This window comes from Acipenser ruthenus, chromosome 14, assembly GCF_902713425.1.
Source record: "Acipenser ruthenus chromosome 14, fAciRut3.2 maternal haplotype, whole genome shotgun sequence".
Classification (NCBI taxonomy): Eukaryota; Metazoa; Chordata; class Actinopteri; order Acipenseriformes; family Acipenseridae; genus Acipenser; species Acipenser ruthenus.
The window spans coordinates 27,141,456-27,158,150 of record NC_081202.1 but is presented as its reverse complement, the minus strand read 5'-3'; the positions used below and the strand labels follow the sequence as shown (position 1 = coordinate 27,158,150).

The window sequence follows — 16,695 nt, the reverse complement described above, 5'->3', positions numbered from 1 at the left end:
CCATTCCTCCTTGCAAAACAGCTCGAGCCCTGTGAGGTTGGATGGAGAGCATTTGTGAACAGCAGTTTTCAGTTCTTTCCACAGATTCTCGATTGGATTCAGGTCTGGACTTTGACTTGGCCATTCTAACACCTGGATATGTTTATTTGTGAACCATTCCATTGTAGATTTTGCTTTATGTTTTGGATCATTGTCTTGTTGGAAGACAAATCTCCGTCCCAGTCTCAGGTCTTTTGCAGACTCCATCAGGTTTTCTTCCAGAATGGTCCTGTATTTGGCTCCATCCATCTTCCCATCAATTTTAACCATCTTCCCTGTCCCTGCTGAAGAAAAGCAGGCCCAAACCATGATGCTGCCACCACCATGTTTGACAGTGGGGATGGTGTGTTCTGGGTGATGAGCTGTGTTGCTTTTACGCCAAACATAATGTTTTGCATTGTTGCCAAAAAGTTCGATTTTGGTTTCATCTGACCAGAGCACCTTCTTCCACATGTTTGGTGTGTCTCCCAGGTGGCTTGTGGCAAACTGTAAACGACACTTTTTATGGATATCTTTAAGAAATGGCTTTCTTCTTGCCACTCTTCCATAAAGGCCAGATTTGTGCAGTATACGACTGATTGTTGTCCTATGGACAGAGTCTCCCACCTCAGCTGTAGATCTCTGCAGTTCATCCAGAGTGATCATGGGCCTCTTGGCTGCATCTCTGATCAGTCTTCTCCTTGTATGAGCTGAAAGTTTAGAGGGATGGCCAGGTCTTGGTAGATTTGCAGTGGTCTGATACTCCTTCCATTTCAATATTATCGCTTGCACAGTGCTCCTTGGGATGTTTAAAGCTTGGGAAATCTTTTTGTATCCAAATCCGGCTTTAAACTTCTCCACAACAGTATCTTGGACCAGCCTGGTGTGTTCCTTGTTCTTCATGATGCTCTCTGCGCTTTAAACGGACCTCTGAGACTATCACAGTGCAGGTGCATTTATACAGAGACTTGATTACACACAGGTGGATTCTATTTATCATCATTAGTCATTTAGGTCAACATTGGATCATTCAGAGATCCTCACTGAACTTCTGGAGAGAGTTTGCTGCACTGAAAGTAAAGGGGCTGAATAATTTTGCACGCCCAATTTTTCAGTTTTTTATTTGTTAAAAAAGTTTGAAATATCCAATAAATTTCGTTCCACTTCATGATTGTGTCCCACTTGTTGTTGATTCTTCACAAAAAATTACAGTTTCATATCTTTATGTTTGAAGCCTGAAATGTGGCAAAAGGTCGCAAAGTTCAAGGGGGCCGAATACTTTCGCAAGGCACTGTATGTACACTGAAGTAGTTAAACAAGAAATTATAGTAGAACTAAAGAAAAAATGTAAACTTATTTTAACCAATATTGAAGAACAACCTATGACTGAGTTGTTAAATGATGATGATATAAGTATAAGACCAGCAGATAAAGGCTCAGGAATAGTGATAATGAACACAGATGACTATATGAAATCTGTAGAATGTGAATTAAATAATACAGATACATATGAAGAAGTTAAAAGCAATAAGATCAATAAATCGGTAAAAGAGGTTAAGGAAATTGCAGAGAGACTATACAATAAAGGAATTATATCAAAAGAATTAAAAAAAAAATACATGCAGCCACATAATAGAACAGGCCTAGCAAGAGGAAATCCTAAAATGCACAAAGAAAATCACCCTATGCGAATGATAGTCAGCACGATCTAACACACATAATAGCTGAAATAGCAGAAAAACAACATTGAGAAATTGCCAAGCTATGTTAAGGATGCAACACAATTTTTAAAGACTGGAATCACTAAAGCATAACCTTTCAGAGAACACAATTTCATTTTGCATGGATGTAAAATCCTTGTACCCAAGTGTCCCTCGTAAAGAAAATTTAGAAGCTTGTAAAAAAGCACTAGATAATAGACTAGATAAATCAATACCAACAGCAAAAGTGCTGAACATGATCAACGTAGTTTTAGAAAACAGTTATTTTACATTTGTTAATAAGAATTACAAACAAAACGATGGTACAGCAGCAATAGGATCTAAATTAGGAATGCATTTTGGGGGAAATTGGAAGAACAATTACTGAGAAAGTCAAAATGAGAACCTTTAGAATATATTCGGTTTGTAGATGATATTTGGGGGGTTTGGACACATGGAGAAGACTCTATTTTCCAGTTTTATAAAATGGCAAATGAAATACACAGTAATATTAAGGTGGACCTTCGATGGATAAGAAAATAAATTTAATTTTTTGACACCATAGTAAAACTTGAAGAAGTTTCAATTGAGACTGACCTCTTCTGTAAACCTACTGACATGCACCAGTATTTACACATGTCCTCTGCACATCCGATACTCACTAAAAGGGCAATCCCAAAGGGTCTAGGAATAAGAATTACAACGAATATGCTCAAAAGAAAGTGACTGTGAAACAAAGAAATGTATCAAAAACAAATCTTAAAAAAAGAGGATACAAAGAAAGAATTATAGAGATGGAGTTAAGAAAAGTGGATAAACTTAAAAGAGATGATCTACTAGATTATAAAAATAGAGATAAAAAGGTCAAAAGAGTCCCATTAGTAATGACTTACTCTAAACTTTTTGCCAAATATTTCTAAGATAGTTTGTAAACACTTGTGGATTCTACATAACTCAGAAAAATTGAAAAAAGTATTTCTTAAGGCCCCAATTGTAGCATTCAAAAGATAAGCTAATTTAGGTGATATTTTAGTTCACAGTAAACATAAAAGAATAATTGACATAATAGGTTCTACAAATACTTGCATTAGTACATGTAAAGTGTGTAAATACAACTAAAATATAACAAATATACCTAAACATAAGAACAACACATATCCACTAAAAACTGGTACCTACTGTAAAAACATCAATGTTGTTCATGGAATATCCTGTGAAAAATGTGATGAAATAAAATATGTTGGAGAGACTGGAACAACTTTACATAAAATAATTCAGAACCACCTTTCATTAATTAGAAAAAAAAAAAAAGAATGAACCAATAGTACAGCACTTCACCAGTCAAGGACGTGACATAAATGATGTAAAGGTTGTAGTAATAGGAATAATAATAATAACTAAGATTAGACAATGCGACATATAGAAGAATAAAATTAAGTAAATGGATAAATAGACTGAACACGACTAGGCCAGCGGGACTCAACAGAAAAGAATGAACGTTTTAACTCCAATAAATATATAACATTTAAATAAATAAATAAACAAAATTCATTCAAAAGTTGTGCATGCTGATGCCCTGGGGAGGCCAAATCAAGGCTGATCCTCAGAGCTGGCATTGCATGATAATATAAATATGTTTATATAAAATAATGTTAATTAAAATTAATACAGATTTAAAGATATAAGTAAAAAATATGTCACAATATATAGAACAACATTACATCATGTAAGAGTAAATCATGGATTTGAATATAAACAATAACAAGTAGACTAGTTGTCATGCCTTCAAACACCTATAAATACATCCAATGTTTTGATTCAAACACATGCTCCCTTGAGAAAGATATGCACAACATATCGAAACGTTGGGCAGCTGGCTCTTTGAACTAATATATGTGTGTGTGCGTGTGCGTGTGTGTGTAAAACATACCAAGTTTACTGCAGTATTTACTTTTCTTTACACGACAGAAGGGTTTTTGTCTGAGACGTCCTGAAATAAAATATGTTTTAATCGTTTAAACCTTTTGTGTGATGTTGTGGGCTGAAACGTAACATTTTCAATGGTTTGCATGATTAACGGTCACCTAATCTGCTCCTCCAAACAATCCGTGCTGCAGATTCTCTTTCGGGAATTTAACAGGCAATATTAGCAACAGTGACAATCCTGGTTGCCAAGGTAAACATTCACATTACCCGGATGGACAGCCTTCACACGGTCACTTCTAAGTAGTTTTACTAATTTCTTGTCACGATAACAAGAACCTCGAAATTAATGGTAAAAATATATTTAAAAAAATAAATAAATATATTTTTTTCTGGAATATGTAATAATTATGTTAAGCAGCCAATCAGAAGAAGCCACGCTCTCGACGTATTAAGTTGGACTTGGAAGGCTCTGATTGGGCGATGTAGGCTTCTGCTTGCTGTGTAATTGGCTACTTATTGTGCGTGGTGAGCCACGATTGGCCAGATTCTGTTTTCCTCCTCTTTCCGCGTGAGGGCTTTAATAAATGAGACGCAGGAGTATTTCATCCCATCCGAGTTCAGAAGTCTTGTGGTTGGAAGGTAGTGGGATAATTTGGTAAACATAGTTTAGTGTCAGAAATTTGTATCTAAACATTTCCTGGAAGCGTCACGTAAACATGAGGAAGCTGTGGCTTATAGGTCTCTTTTGTGCGCTTCTAGCATTTAGTAAGTATTATTTCATTTGTGCTTTTTGGTTATCGATTCATTTAACCTGCACTGTAAAGACCATTTCAGAGAATTATGTTTAATGGCATGTTTTATAGAAAAATGCACACTTCTTATTGTACTAAAACGCGCTTTAAAAATGTGTGGTAAAATGTTACTGTTTTTCTATACTTTTGTATAATTGGTCATTTGGTTCTTGTCGTGTAGTTTCGCATGTTTCTGGAAGTTTCTATTTAATCTCCGTTTACCCTTGAAAGAGAACGCACATCATATATATATATATATATATTTCTAAACATTAATTTCATTCTATGCTGTTTTGGGGCAACACCTACATGAAACATTTATCAACTTGGGCTGTGCACGAATGACTTTCACTATATATATATATATATATATATATATATATATATATATATATATATATATATATATATATTGCACATGTACATGTTTTCGTGTTGTTTTTTTTTAATATATACATGTGTACAAGATATATCTTATAGTAGATTAAAAAGAACTGTGCCAAGGCCGAAGACAAAATCTAGAGCTAGGTTTGCATGAAGTGTATTCCTGCACCAGTCAAACCCTAGTTTCGTGCACCTGTGCGCACCTAATACTGCGGGCAAAGTCATTTAGATTCTTGAATACTGAACTGTCAATAGGACCAGTCGAAGACTCAACTAAATTTGTGAGCATGTCCGTGTAGTGTGGCCTGCTAAGACTGAAGTTGGCAAGACACAAGGTAACTTTCTTTAGTCTTATTGTCGCTAAAGACAGGTATTAGTCTTGGGCATGTAATGTTTTTAAGATTTAAAATGCTGTGGTTTTAAGTGACAGATGGGGGACTTTGTCCTATCCCAGCTTAACTACTGACGTACACTGGCACTGATGAAAGTCGTGCCTCCTTGAGTACACTGCTTGCTGTAGGACTGCAACCAGCACTGACTGCCTGTTAAAGGACAGACTTGCTCCCACTTGTGAAACAAAACAACTTATTAATTCATTTTCTTCATGTGCCATGCTTCTTAGTCTTACCAGAGTGGTTGGTGGTGCAACTATCCTGTATTATGCACTTTCCACTGTATTAAATGTATTATGCATTTTTTACTGTATTATGCAGTTCTCTGTATTTAAAGTATTATGGATTTTCTTGTTACTGCATCTTGTAAAGCACTTTGTGATGGTGGTCCACTGTGAAAGGTGCTATATAGAATTGATTGATTAACAGTAATGGCAGGTCAGATTTTTTTTTATGTACTGTACCCACAGCCTACTTGCAAGACTTTGTAAAGCTGAACTGTAGAATTAATGTAATATCCAGTCTGACTTGTACCTCCACTTAACATCCGTGTTGAACAATTAATCTGTTTGCATAGGTTTCATAGTCTAGTCCTAAACACTGCATTGGCGCCTAAAATACTGTTTTTTGCTATTAAAGCATTAGTTCGAGCAGAAGATGAAGTTGACGTAGATGGAACTGTAGAAGATGATTTGGGTAAAAGCAGGGATGGGTCCAGGACAGACGATGAAGTTGTTCAAAGGTTTGTACTCTGATTTACTTTTCAGTTCCTTCAGTATGTCAATGTGGATTTGATGGTCTCCTATGCCATGCGAATGCTGTACAGTTTGAAGTTGCTGTTCAAAGTTCTGTCATAGACATTGTATGTAATTGCTAGTAGCCTTGTTTCTTTACCTTGCAAATACACTGGGCCATAGTCCTTTTTAATCAAACTGTCTAAAATTCTCAGTGAATACATACTATTTTTATTTTTCTTAGCAGACTCCCTTATCCAGGGCAACTTAAGTTGGGTTTTTTACTGGTGCAATCTAGGTAAAGTACCTTGCTCAAGGGTACAGCAGCAGTGTCCCCTTCCTGGGATTGAACCAATGACCCTCTGGTCAAGGGTCGAGTCCAGAGCCCTAACCACTACTCCACACTGCTGCCCTTTATGCCACAATATGCCAACCAGGATTGTCAATAAATGTGCCTTAAATGCCACAGTGTTTCTATATGTCTTAATTGGTATGTTCTGCCTGTCTGCAGAGAGGAAGAAGCTATCCAGTTAGATGGGCTAAATGCAGCTCAGATAAAGGAGCTACGGGAGAAATCTGAGAAGCATGTCTTTCAGGCTGAGGTGAACAGGATGATGAAGCTGATCATTAACTCCCTGTACAAGAACAAGGAGGTGACTATTTGCTAACTTCTTGACTTTGCTTGCTACACAATAAAATTGAATTTGGATTTACAAATAAAAGCTGTCTTTATAAACTTGGTAGATTGCTGGTCATGTTTTGAGAACTAACAGTTGGCAGCCATACAAGTAAATGCTATAGTTTGTGTATCTAAAATTATGCAGTTAAACATATTTACAAATCTTCCCCATTCTTTGTCTGCCTTAAGATCTTCCTGAGGGAGTTAATCTCCAATGCCTCTGATGCCCTGGATAAGATTCGTCTGATGTCTCTGACCAACGATGATGCATTGGCTGGCAATGAGGAGCTGACCATTAAAATTAAGGTTTGTAAAGTCAATTAAGCATGAATGAGAGCATTGACAGAATTGCGCAATCCAATGCTTGGGGGGGGGGGGGGGGGGATAATGAAAAAATGTATTTGGCAGTAGAGCATGAAGCTTGAAATTACATATTTGAAGGGAAAATGTGAAACTTTTGAAATGTGCAGTACCGGGCGAACCACATTGCTGGTTGTTGCTAAGATGCAGAGACGTAACCCCATTACTTGGGTCATTCAGCTGATGAAACAAAAATCAAAATCACTCAGACACTGTCGTGCGTGTCCCTACATCCGTAGTGATGGACATTGAATTACACTCCTGACAAATCCTGTCAAAACTTTTCCTTTACACGTTTGTGATCGAGAGTAATGAAAACTCCACAAATATCAAATTTTACCTTTCCATTTTGTTCTTTTTGTAAAAAAAAAAACTTAAACGTCCGACATTATTTAAAATTAAGTTCACAATTTAACTAGCAAAATCTGATCCTGAAATGCAGCCTACCTCTAGTCTCTTAGGGTTTTTTCTATTTATTTTTTTGTCATGCTTATTACTCTGGAAACATACGTGCTGCGTAGTGGGCGGGGAGGTTTTTATTATTTAAAGGAACCAAAGGAAAGGCAAGGAGTAAGTGTAGATTTAAAATTGCTGGTCCTAATGGGGGGGGAAAAAAAAAAAGCAGTCCCATTATCAAACCCCCCCCCCAAACATCGATGCTTATTACAATTATTTTGATGTATCGATTCATTGTCCCAGCACTAATTCTAATTCTCTGCTTGAATTGAAAAATAAAGGTCAATTTCTTTCTGAAATAAACATCTATAAATCATCTATTTTGCAAAAAGTTGTAGTAGCAAGCCTATATAGATATTATATACACAAAGTTTGTTCATAAAGGTGTAATTCTTGTATCTCCCTTTTTTTTTTTTTTTTTTTTTTTAGTCTGACAAAGAAAAGAACATGCTGCATATAACTGACACTGGAATTGGAATGACCCAGGAGGAGCTAATAAAGAATCTGGGTACCATCGCCAAGTCTGGGACCAGCGAGTTCTTAAACAAAATGACAGAATTGCAGACCGATGACCAGTCCACATCAGAACTCATTGGACAATTTGGTGTTGGTTTCTACTCGGCCTTCCTTGTGGCGGACAAGGTCATTGTAACATCCAAGCACAACAATGACACACAGCAGATCTGGGAATCTGACTCCAACGCATTCTCTGTCATTGAAGATCCCAGGGGAAACACTTTGGGCCGTGGCTCAACAATTACGTGAGTTTTATCAACGTGCCTTTAAATAGATAAGAATATCGTTCTATGTCCTTCTAAATATCTCAAATTGGATTCTTTGTGTTAACTCTGATTTTGGTTTTGTCAGGTTGGTGATGAAAGAGGAGGCATCTGACTACCTGGAACTTGAGACCATCAAGAACCTTGTGAAGAAATACTCCCAGTTTATCAACTTCCCCATCTACGTTTGGAGTAGCAAAGTGAGTATCGTTAATTGAGCTATGTTGCCAGCCAATGTCATTAATTAACAAAAAAAGATTCAAATAGCTTTATTATAAATACAGGTTAATTCAGAAGCCACTTGAAATGTACTGTTAAAACATTTCTACTTGGTGTAAATACAACATGTTGTATACCAATTGTATTCAATATTGTGCCTTGTTCAGACTGAGACTGTGGAGGAGCCCCTTGATGAAGCGGAGGGTGAAGCAGAAAAGGACGAGGCTGATACTGATGAAGAGGCTGAAGTTGAGGAGGAGGATGAAGATAAAGAAAAGAAACCAAAGACTAAAAAGGTAAGGATGCTGTTTTTTGTTTGTTTGTTTGTTTTGTTTTTTTTAATTTTGCTAACTGCAAGTACATGCATTAACCATTCAAGCCACCTCCCATGACCTTTTTTATTTTTTTTAAATCATCTAGGTGGAGAAGACCGTATGGGACTGGGAACTGATGAATGACATCAAACCCATCTGGCAAAGACAAGTGAAAGAAGTGGCAGAAGATGAATACACAGCTTTTTACAAAACCTTCTCCAAGGTAAATAGACCTTGTAGATTTAATTGTAGTCATGCTTGTACTTAAGTTCCATACATCTGAAGGGCTGAACAACATACTTATCATTGGTTAATTTAAGGGTATGCTGTGGCGCCCCTTTTCAGTATATAACATATTAATCTTTAGAGTTCAGTTAACTATTCTCACGAAGTTTCAGGATTGTAAAGGTTTTTTTTTTTCTGATTGTCCCATGGACAAGGTAGATAACTGGTTGTTTGCAAACCAAAATTGAAAGTACAATAATATATTTCAGTATATGTACTACTTAATGTTTTTAAAGAGCAGCGATACAAACCACGTAGCTCACGGTAACAGACACTTAACTAGGGATGCACAGATTGTGTGTGTTTTTTTTTGGGAGGGGGGGGGGCTGATTTTTTAGATGACCGATAGTCCATATCAATAAATGGCAGATACGGATTCAAATACAAATTTTTCCCATTAAACAATTGTAATTTGGCACTTGACTATTTTAAGCTTTAACCCTCATATGGTAACCTGGGGTCCATTCGGATCCGACTGTGCTTTAGTATCAGTTATGTGGTTATAGTGACTTGATTTCCTTTTTGGTAGTTGTCAGGCACCCATCCTGTTGCACTATGCAAAGGATAATTGTAGTCCAGGTAGCCTGGTTTAAATTTCCCAAATAGTTTTCAGTTTCAGGACCGTATGGACCCCAGACAGTGTATCAGTGGGCCCTACCTTCTCGCGTGTTATCTACATCAAACACATGTTCCTAAGCGAAACTACAGCAAACCGAAACAAAGGCTCGAGTCAACTGACATGAGTCAGCGCCTACGTTTGTTTCATTTGTTGGCTATTACTTGGTCGCGTCAACAGATAGCGTTCTGGTTTCAATGTAATTTAAAAGCACAGGCTTTGTGCTTTTTGATTGATGTCAGGCATGCCTGTATGCATACTTTCTGCCACCCCCTCATTCAGTACTCCAGTGCTGTGACTCTGTATTAAAGTGCCTGTAACTGAAATAGAAAGAGCTAGAATAAACTACAGCGTCCAGAATAGTGGTGCCTTCACTTGCTAGGAGACAGCTGTGCGCATTGGGCATCCATTTTGCATAGCATAAACACATTATACCAAAGCTGGCTCGAAGGAAAAGCAAAATAGTGTTAGTATACACATTTTTCATTCGTTAATTTACTCCAGTTAGTTATGTTTTATTGCTGGGGTCTGGTTGGACTCCAGGCTACCTGGAAAGTCAGTTTTCCGGCATGTCCTTATGAGGGTTAAACTGAACTACTACAAATAGAAGTAAAGACAAGCATTGGGAAACTTTAATTTGAAATATTTTACTACATAAATATACTACAAAGTGTGCCTCAAACATATTCATGTCGGACACATAGCCTAACAGAAAACAAACACGTGTTAACTATTCAGAAAAGTTATTTCCCCAAGATCCTGTTACAAATGTAAATTATTTGTAGGCTATTGCTAATATAGCATTTATGGAGGCCTATTTATTACTACTGGTACCTGAAACAAAGGTCCAAGAAACAGATGATAAACTGTGTAAAGAATTGGAAAGCATACAAACTGTGGTTATGCGTAAACCAACAATCTATTGTACAGCATTAACATGACAAAGTTTGCAACAAAAGTTATAAATAAGATTTCGCTTCCTACCGTGAGCCGCCACATGCAGTGTGCTCCAACAAATGCAGTGTTTGCTTGATTTTGATGGGGAGACCCACAGGCATGGGATGGCAATTTTGTGGTGTGGATTGGTGATTTAAAAACTCAGTGTTGAACTGAAGTATAACTTCACAGATTTGAGACGCTGCTTTCAAGAGCTAATAATAAAAAAATAAAAGTAATCTCTGATTAATGACAGTGAAACGCAGATTACAGATTGAGATTTTATTAATCTGAGTCTCGTGTTCCAATGATCGGTGCATCCCAAATAAAATACTGAACTATTACCGTTCATCCCACAACAAAGAAATCTGTTGCTTAGATGTATAGCTGCTTGCTGCTTTCGGCTGGCAAACTGAAATTTAGATTGCACACTAAGAGGTACAGTGTGTTGAGTACACTGCAAAAGTGGCACACGCCAATACAGGAAGTGTCTGCTTTCATTATACAAGATGCTGTTAAAATATATTAAGCACTTGTCCTACAGACTACCGAATATGTTGGAAACCCTTGTCTGTAAATTTGACTGTCCTGGGCAAACCGACAAGCCTAAAAATTGACCCCAGAGTTTGTGCCACAGTGTTTCATTCTCTTCCCTGTAGGATACAGAGGATCCATTGTGTCATATTCACTTCACTGCTGAAGGAGAGGTCACCTTCAAATCCATCCTGTTTGTGCCTGGTGCTGCTCCACGAGGGATCTTTGACGAGTACGGATCAAAGAAAAACGACTTCATCAAGGTATGCATTTACTCTTCACATAATGAAGGTATGGACGAATTGGTGGCTATGTATTTTATTGGACGTTTCCCTTCAAGTGGTGGCTAGTTGGTTCCATTATGAATTTTTAAACCCAAGATTTAGTGTACTACATTTTAATGCATATGTTAACTAGTGCTGGGACAAACATCTGAATATTTTTGGACATGTATTCGGATACAAAAATCAGATGCTTGTGTTCGCTAGAAATTACAAAAAATACCTTGCACTTATTTACCGCCTCACCAGAAGTTGCGCGACAGTTTCAAACATGGCAAATGAGAGAGCTTGGTGTGATATGTGAGATTTAAAGTGTGTGTGTTTGTTTATTTCCCCCCCCCCCCTTCCTGTTCAGCTACAAAAAGGCACAAGTAAACCTCATGGTCCTTTATGAAAATGTGTATGGCCACTGGGGGGGTGGTGGGGAAATGCTGTGTCAACTAATGTAGTATTTTGGGAATAAACAAAACGTTTAACTTGAACTGCTATTTGGCATCCTTGGTTTTTTAGTTCATTCACTGGGGTAAAGTTAGGCCTACACAATGTGTTTACTCCTGTGATATTTTTCTACTTTTAACATGTTGCTGTAAAAAGGCACGCATGGGCCATGTCCCCAGCCCCTGCTGCTAAGCTGTCTTTGCCTGCATTCTGAGCAATGTAATGGCTTTTATTACTTTTTTTGAAAACTTGTGAATATCCGAACACTAATTTCGTATTCGTCCCAGCACGAATACTAACTTCAACTAGAACACAGCAAATTTAGTAACTTGCACAATTTCTTTATAAAGTTACAAGCACTATAGTTTTAGAGCTTTTTATTTTCTTAAGCAGTTTAGATGAATATTGCCTTTCTCTACAGCTGTTTGTCCGTCGAGTATTCATCACTGACGATTTCAATGATATGATGCCCAAATACCTGAACTTTGTCAAAGGAGTGGTGAGTTATATTGGATTACATTGTTTTACATTTTGGTAGGGTAATACTTGCTCTACATAATCCTACTGTTGGACTGGTTGATCATTTTAATTTTGTATTCATGTTAATACTAATCAACCCACTTGTTCAGGTTGACTCAGATGACCTTCCTCTGAATGTGTCCAGAGAAACCCTGCAGCAACACAAACTTCTCAAGGTGAATTTTTTGTTTTGATCTTCGAGTAGTCGCACTGTGTGGTTGTAGCGCAATGTAGTAATGGAGAGCCAGTGATCAATAAAGTAGAAGCATTTAATTAGTATTGAAATTGGTCTTCAAGTTACACTAACATTCTTTCTCTTGCACAAAGTACATTTTTCTTTTCTTATTGTGAAATTGTGATACAACTTGGTATGTAAACACTGGTTGTATGTTCATGTAATGCATTTTACATTGAGTACATTTGGTGGATGTGTTGATCTACCTTTTCATGATCCGGGTGGGCCTATTTTTGGTGTATGCTTTTGTAATTCCTTGACAGGAATGATTTGTTACTGCCACCAGTTGGACCTTTTTTTGAATTCTAAACATGTGATTTAATAGAACCAGAGGCTGTTGTGAATCCTCCTTTTTTTTTTTTTTTTTTGTAAACAGGTTATTCGTAAGAAGCTGGTGCGCAAGACCCTGGACATGATTAAGAAGATTGCTGATGAGAAGTACAATGAGAAGTTCTGGAAGGAGTTTGGAACAAACATCAAGCTGGGTGTGATTGAGGACCACTCCAACAGGACACGCCTGGCGAAACTGCTGCGCTTCCACACCTCTCACAGCGAGACCGAGCTCAGCAGCCTTGAACAGTATGTGGAGAGAATGAAGGAGAAGCAGGACAAAATCTACTTCATGGCTGGAACCAGCAGGAAAGAGGTATGGGTAGCAGGGCCTTGCATTCCATTCCTACCAATAGAAGTTACTTTTTTGGAAACTGGGTTTACACAAACTTGTCAACATTCTTGAGCCCCTTTCACATTGGCACTTCTACCTGGGTAGCAATCCCACGTGGAGTGAAACCATGTACCTGGGTCGTACCTGGGTCAGGGCGACCCACCGTCATACATTTTGCAAGACAAAATGTATGATGGCGGATGAAATAACTAACGGCCACGCCTGCATGAAGGTATTACTTCCGCAAGGAATGTTTTGTTTTCTGTTTAGCCATATTTCTGGTGCTTGAGACACAGCACCAGCCAGATTGCAGCAGGGATGAAGAAACGTTTGCTCTAATCAACATTTGGGCCGTCCGATTCAATCCAGAGAAGCTTGGATGGAAGCATTTATATCAAGCTGCTTCCGGGGCATTGGTACGCGTATTGTTTACTTGCGTCTGTCACCCAGGTCAACCCTGCTTTAGCAAAAGCAGTGTGAAATCTCGTAGCCAACCTGCATAACCCCGGGTAGAGCATGACGGTGTGAAAGGGACTTTTTATATTGCTGCTTTTTGGACCATATTTTTCAATTTAAGTGTAAACCAGGTTTGTTCTTGATTTTATTTTACATCAGAAGTCTTGTCTAAGAGTGCATTAACGGCAAGTGATTTTTCTCTCAACAGGCACAGTCCTCCCCGTTTGTAGAGACGCTTTTGAAGAAGGGGTATGAGGTGGTCTACCTGACGGAGCCGGTGGACGAGTACTGTATCCAGGCCCTACCTGAGTTTGATGGCAAACGCTTCCAGAATGTGGCCAAGGAGGGAGTGAATTTCGAAGAGAGTGACAAAGCGAAGGAGAGGAGGGAGGCAATGGTGAAAGATTTTGAGCCCCTCACCAACTGGATGAAGGAGAAGCCTTTGAAAGACAAGGTGAAGAGAACAGGGAGTGTGGTTTGAGGCGATTTTATTGGCTAATTCTGCTTGAAAAGATGTGTGAATTTTTTACTTTCCTTTCCAGGTTGAGAAGGTTGTTCTATCCCAGAGGCTCACAGACTCCCCTTGTGCTTTGGTTGCCAGTCAGTATGGCTGGTCTGGAAACATGGAGAGGATCATGAAGGCACAAGCATACCAGACAGGAAAAGATATTTCAACAAAGTGAGTGTTATTGTTTTAATATGCCATTTTGTGCTAGTAGTGGCTTTGTAGTAGTAGTTTTATGGGTTTGAGCAGTTGACAATTAAGATCAATTAATCTTTTCCATTGCAATTAATTGTTAGTGATGAGATGCTGTACTAGGTATGTCTTTTTTGTGTTTTTTAAATATATTGATTTCTCCCCACAGTTATTATGCCAGTCAGAAAAAAACCTTGGAAATTAACCCTCGACACCCCCTCATCAAGGAGATGCTGAAACGTGTAAATGTAAGCGGTGTTTCTAAAATTGTTCTTGCATTTCAGTAAATGATCCTAGTTATTTCTGTGAAATTACTTTTGGTACTGAGAGTTAACCAACTTGTACTTTTTTTTTTTTTTTTAATTCTCCCCTAAGGAAAATGAGGACGACCAGACCGCATCTGACCTAGCGGTGGTTCTGTTTGAGACAGCCACCCTCCGTTCAGGGTATCAGCTGGCAGATACCAAGGAGTATGGAGAGAGGATAGAGAGGATGTTGCGTCTCAGCATGAATGTTGATGTCGCTGAAAAGGTAACAATAAAATGCTTGTTGGTATAAACTAACATAAGTTAATTAGCAATATGCAAGGAAGCTTTGTTTTATCTCTTCTTGGTTTACATTTTTTTTCTTGCCACAATTATTGGGTGGTTGTAGGAGGTGAACAATCAACACTTCAGTGACTACACATTCTCTCCTGTATTTTAACTGCCTAGCCTTTTGTTTTTGGTTTTTCCTGAGGGGGCAGGGGCAGTAATGTTTGTGGGCACTGCTTATGTTTTGGATTCACCATAATCAACCTTTTAGTATTTGGTCAGTTAGCAGATGCTTTTGTACAAAGACAAGGGGGTGCACTATGCAACTGCTGCTGCAGTCACTTGCAATAGGACATTTTCAGCCGAAGGAGGTTCTGAACTTTGAGTAACATTTGTAACGCTTTTAGTTTGAGATGCCTTCTATTCAGACTTTTACATTATGTACTCAGGTTGAGGAGGAACCAGAAGATGTGCCTGAAGAAACTGCAGAAGAGGAGGATGGTGAGGATGAGGAAATAAAAGCAGACGACGAGGAGGATGAAGCAACGAAAGAAACTGAGCAGGTCAGTTTCTCAATAGTGCGCCAACAGTGGTAATACTGCCACAATTGTAACTTGGAATTTATTCTGGCAGATGTCCACTTCCTTTTAATTGGGGCCCTTTCAAATTTCACCCAGCAAGGTGTTTGTTAGCGTGCGTTTAGGAGGGCCATGGTGTCTTCTAATAACTCTGGCTAATTTCACCACTCTGGAGACAGAATCCTTCTGAGATTTGTAGCGAAGGGGAAATAGGAACATCCCCAAAAAATCAGTTGCTGAAAAGTGTGTGAAATGCCCTGCTTCATTTTTATCTGTTTTATTTTTCAGCAATCCTCCAGTGAAAAGGATGAGCTGTAAAGTAAAAGGGCTGGGTTGCACGTGATCAGGAGCAGAACTGCTTCAGCAGGATCGGTCTGGACTCTGCACTGGGGAGGGGGTGGCGGCACTGGAAATGGAGGGGCATAAGAGGGTTTTTTCGTTTTATTATTATTTTATTTTTTTTTTTTAAGGTGTGGTGTGTTTTTTTTACATTCCTCATGATTGTAAATGTGTTAATATTTAACTGAATGTTTCTTGAGTAAAAACCATCCTGTCAAGTGAACCATTAAATGTTTCCAAAAAAAAGTTGTGTGTCGTGTGTGTTTACAACAATCTAGTTTGGTGCACAGATAACATTTCTTTGTTTTGTAGACTGTGTGTATATATGGAGAGAGATGGGGGGGGGGGGGGGGTAGAGAAAAAAACACCCCTTAATCTGAGGGTGCATTGGTTAAACCTCCTGTCCTTAACTGAATTTGGAGGTGTTATCCAAGGATTTAAATTGATAAGGTGTTGGTTTTTTTTTTTTTTTTTTTTTTTACTAATGTATGCCCCCAAAGACAAAAAAAAAAAAAAAAAAAAGTTGTTTTTAAATGTTAACATTTTAATTTAAGTCATGTGAGTAATTGGTCCTTGATTTGAAGTAATTGAGGCTGGTGTTGTAGAGTCGTGTTTGGCTGAATACGGCTTTCAAGGAGAAATGCAATACCCACTTTTTTAGTAGCACTGAAGTAGGAAGATGTTATTTGGACTGTCTGTACTCAAAGGTGACTTGGCAACATAAGAAAAGTAATGTCGAATGACGTTGGATCCATTTCAGTAACCCGGTAACTGCGAGTTTTAACTTCTTGGCTGCAACAAAGTAGCGTACCTAAAGCCAGAGTTGCAATGA

General features: G+C 38.2%; 1 protein-coding gene across 1 annotated transcript; it reads left to right on the top strand.

Annotated features, from left to right (window-relative positions):
- The first annotated feature begins 4,229 nt into the window (after window positions 1-4,229).
- Window positions 4,230-16,103, top strand: LOC117419876 (endoplasmin-like). Its single transcript, XM_034033203.3, has 18 exons — window positions 4,230-4,409; window positions 5,851-5,953; window positions 6,457-6,598; window positions 6,814-6,930; window positions 7,870-8,201; window positions 8,308-8,419; window positions 8,606-8,734; window positions 8,859-8,975; window positions 11,249-11,386; window positions 12,264-12,341; window positions 12,472-12,537; window positions 12,973-13,242; window positions 13,925-14,170; window positions 14,259-14,395; window positions 14,583-14,661; window positions 14,789-14,944; window positions 15,396-15,509; window positions 15,813-16,103. The coding sequence occupies exons 1-18, from the start codon at window positions 4,361-4,363 to the stop codon at window positions 15,840-15,842; spliced, it is 2,415 nt and encodes an 804-aa protein (XP_033889094.2). The 5' UTR covers window positions 4,230-4,360; the 3' UTR covers window positions 15,843-16,103.
- The last annotated feature ends 592 nt before the right edge of the window (window positions 16,104-16,695 follow it).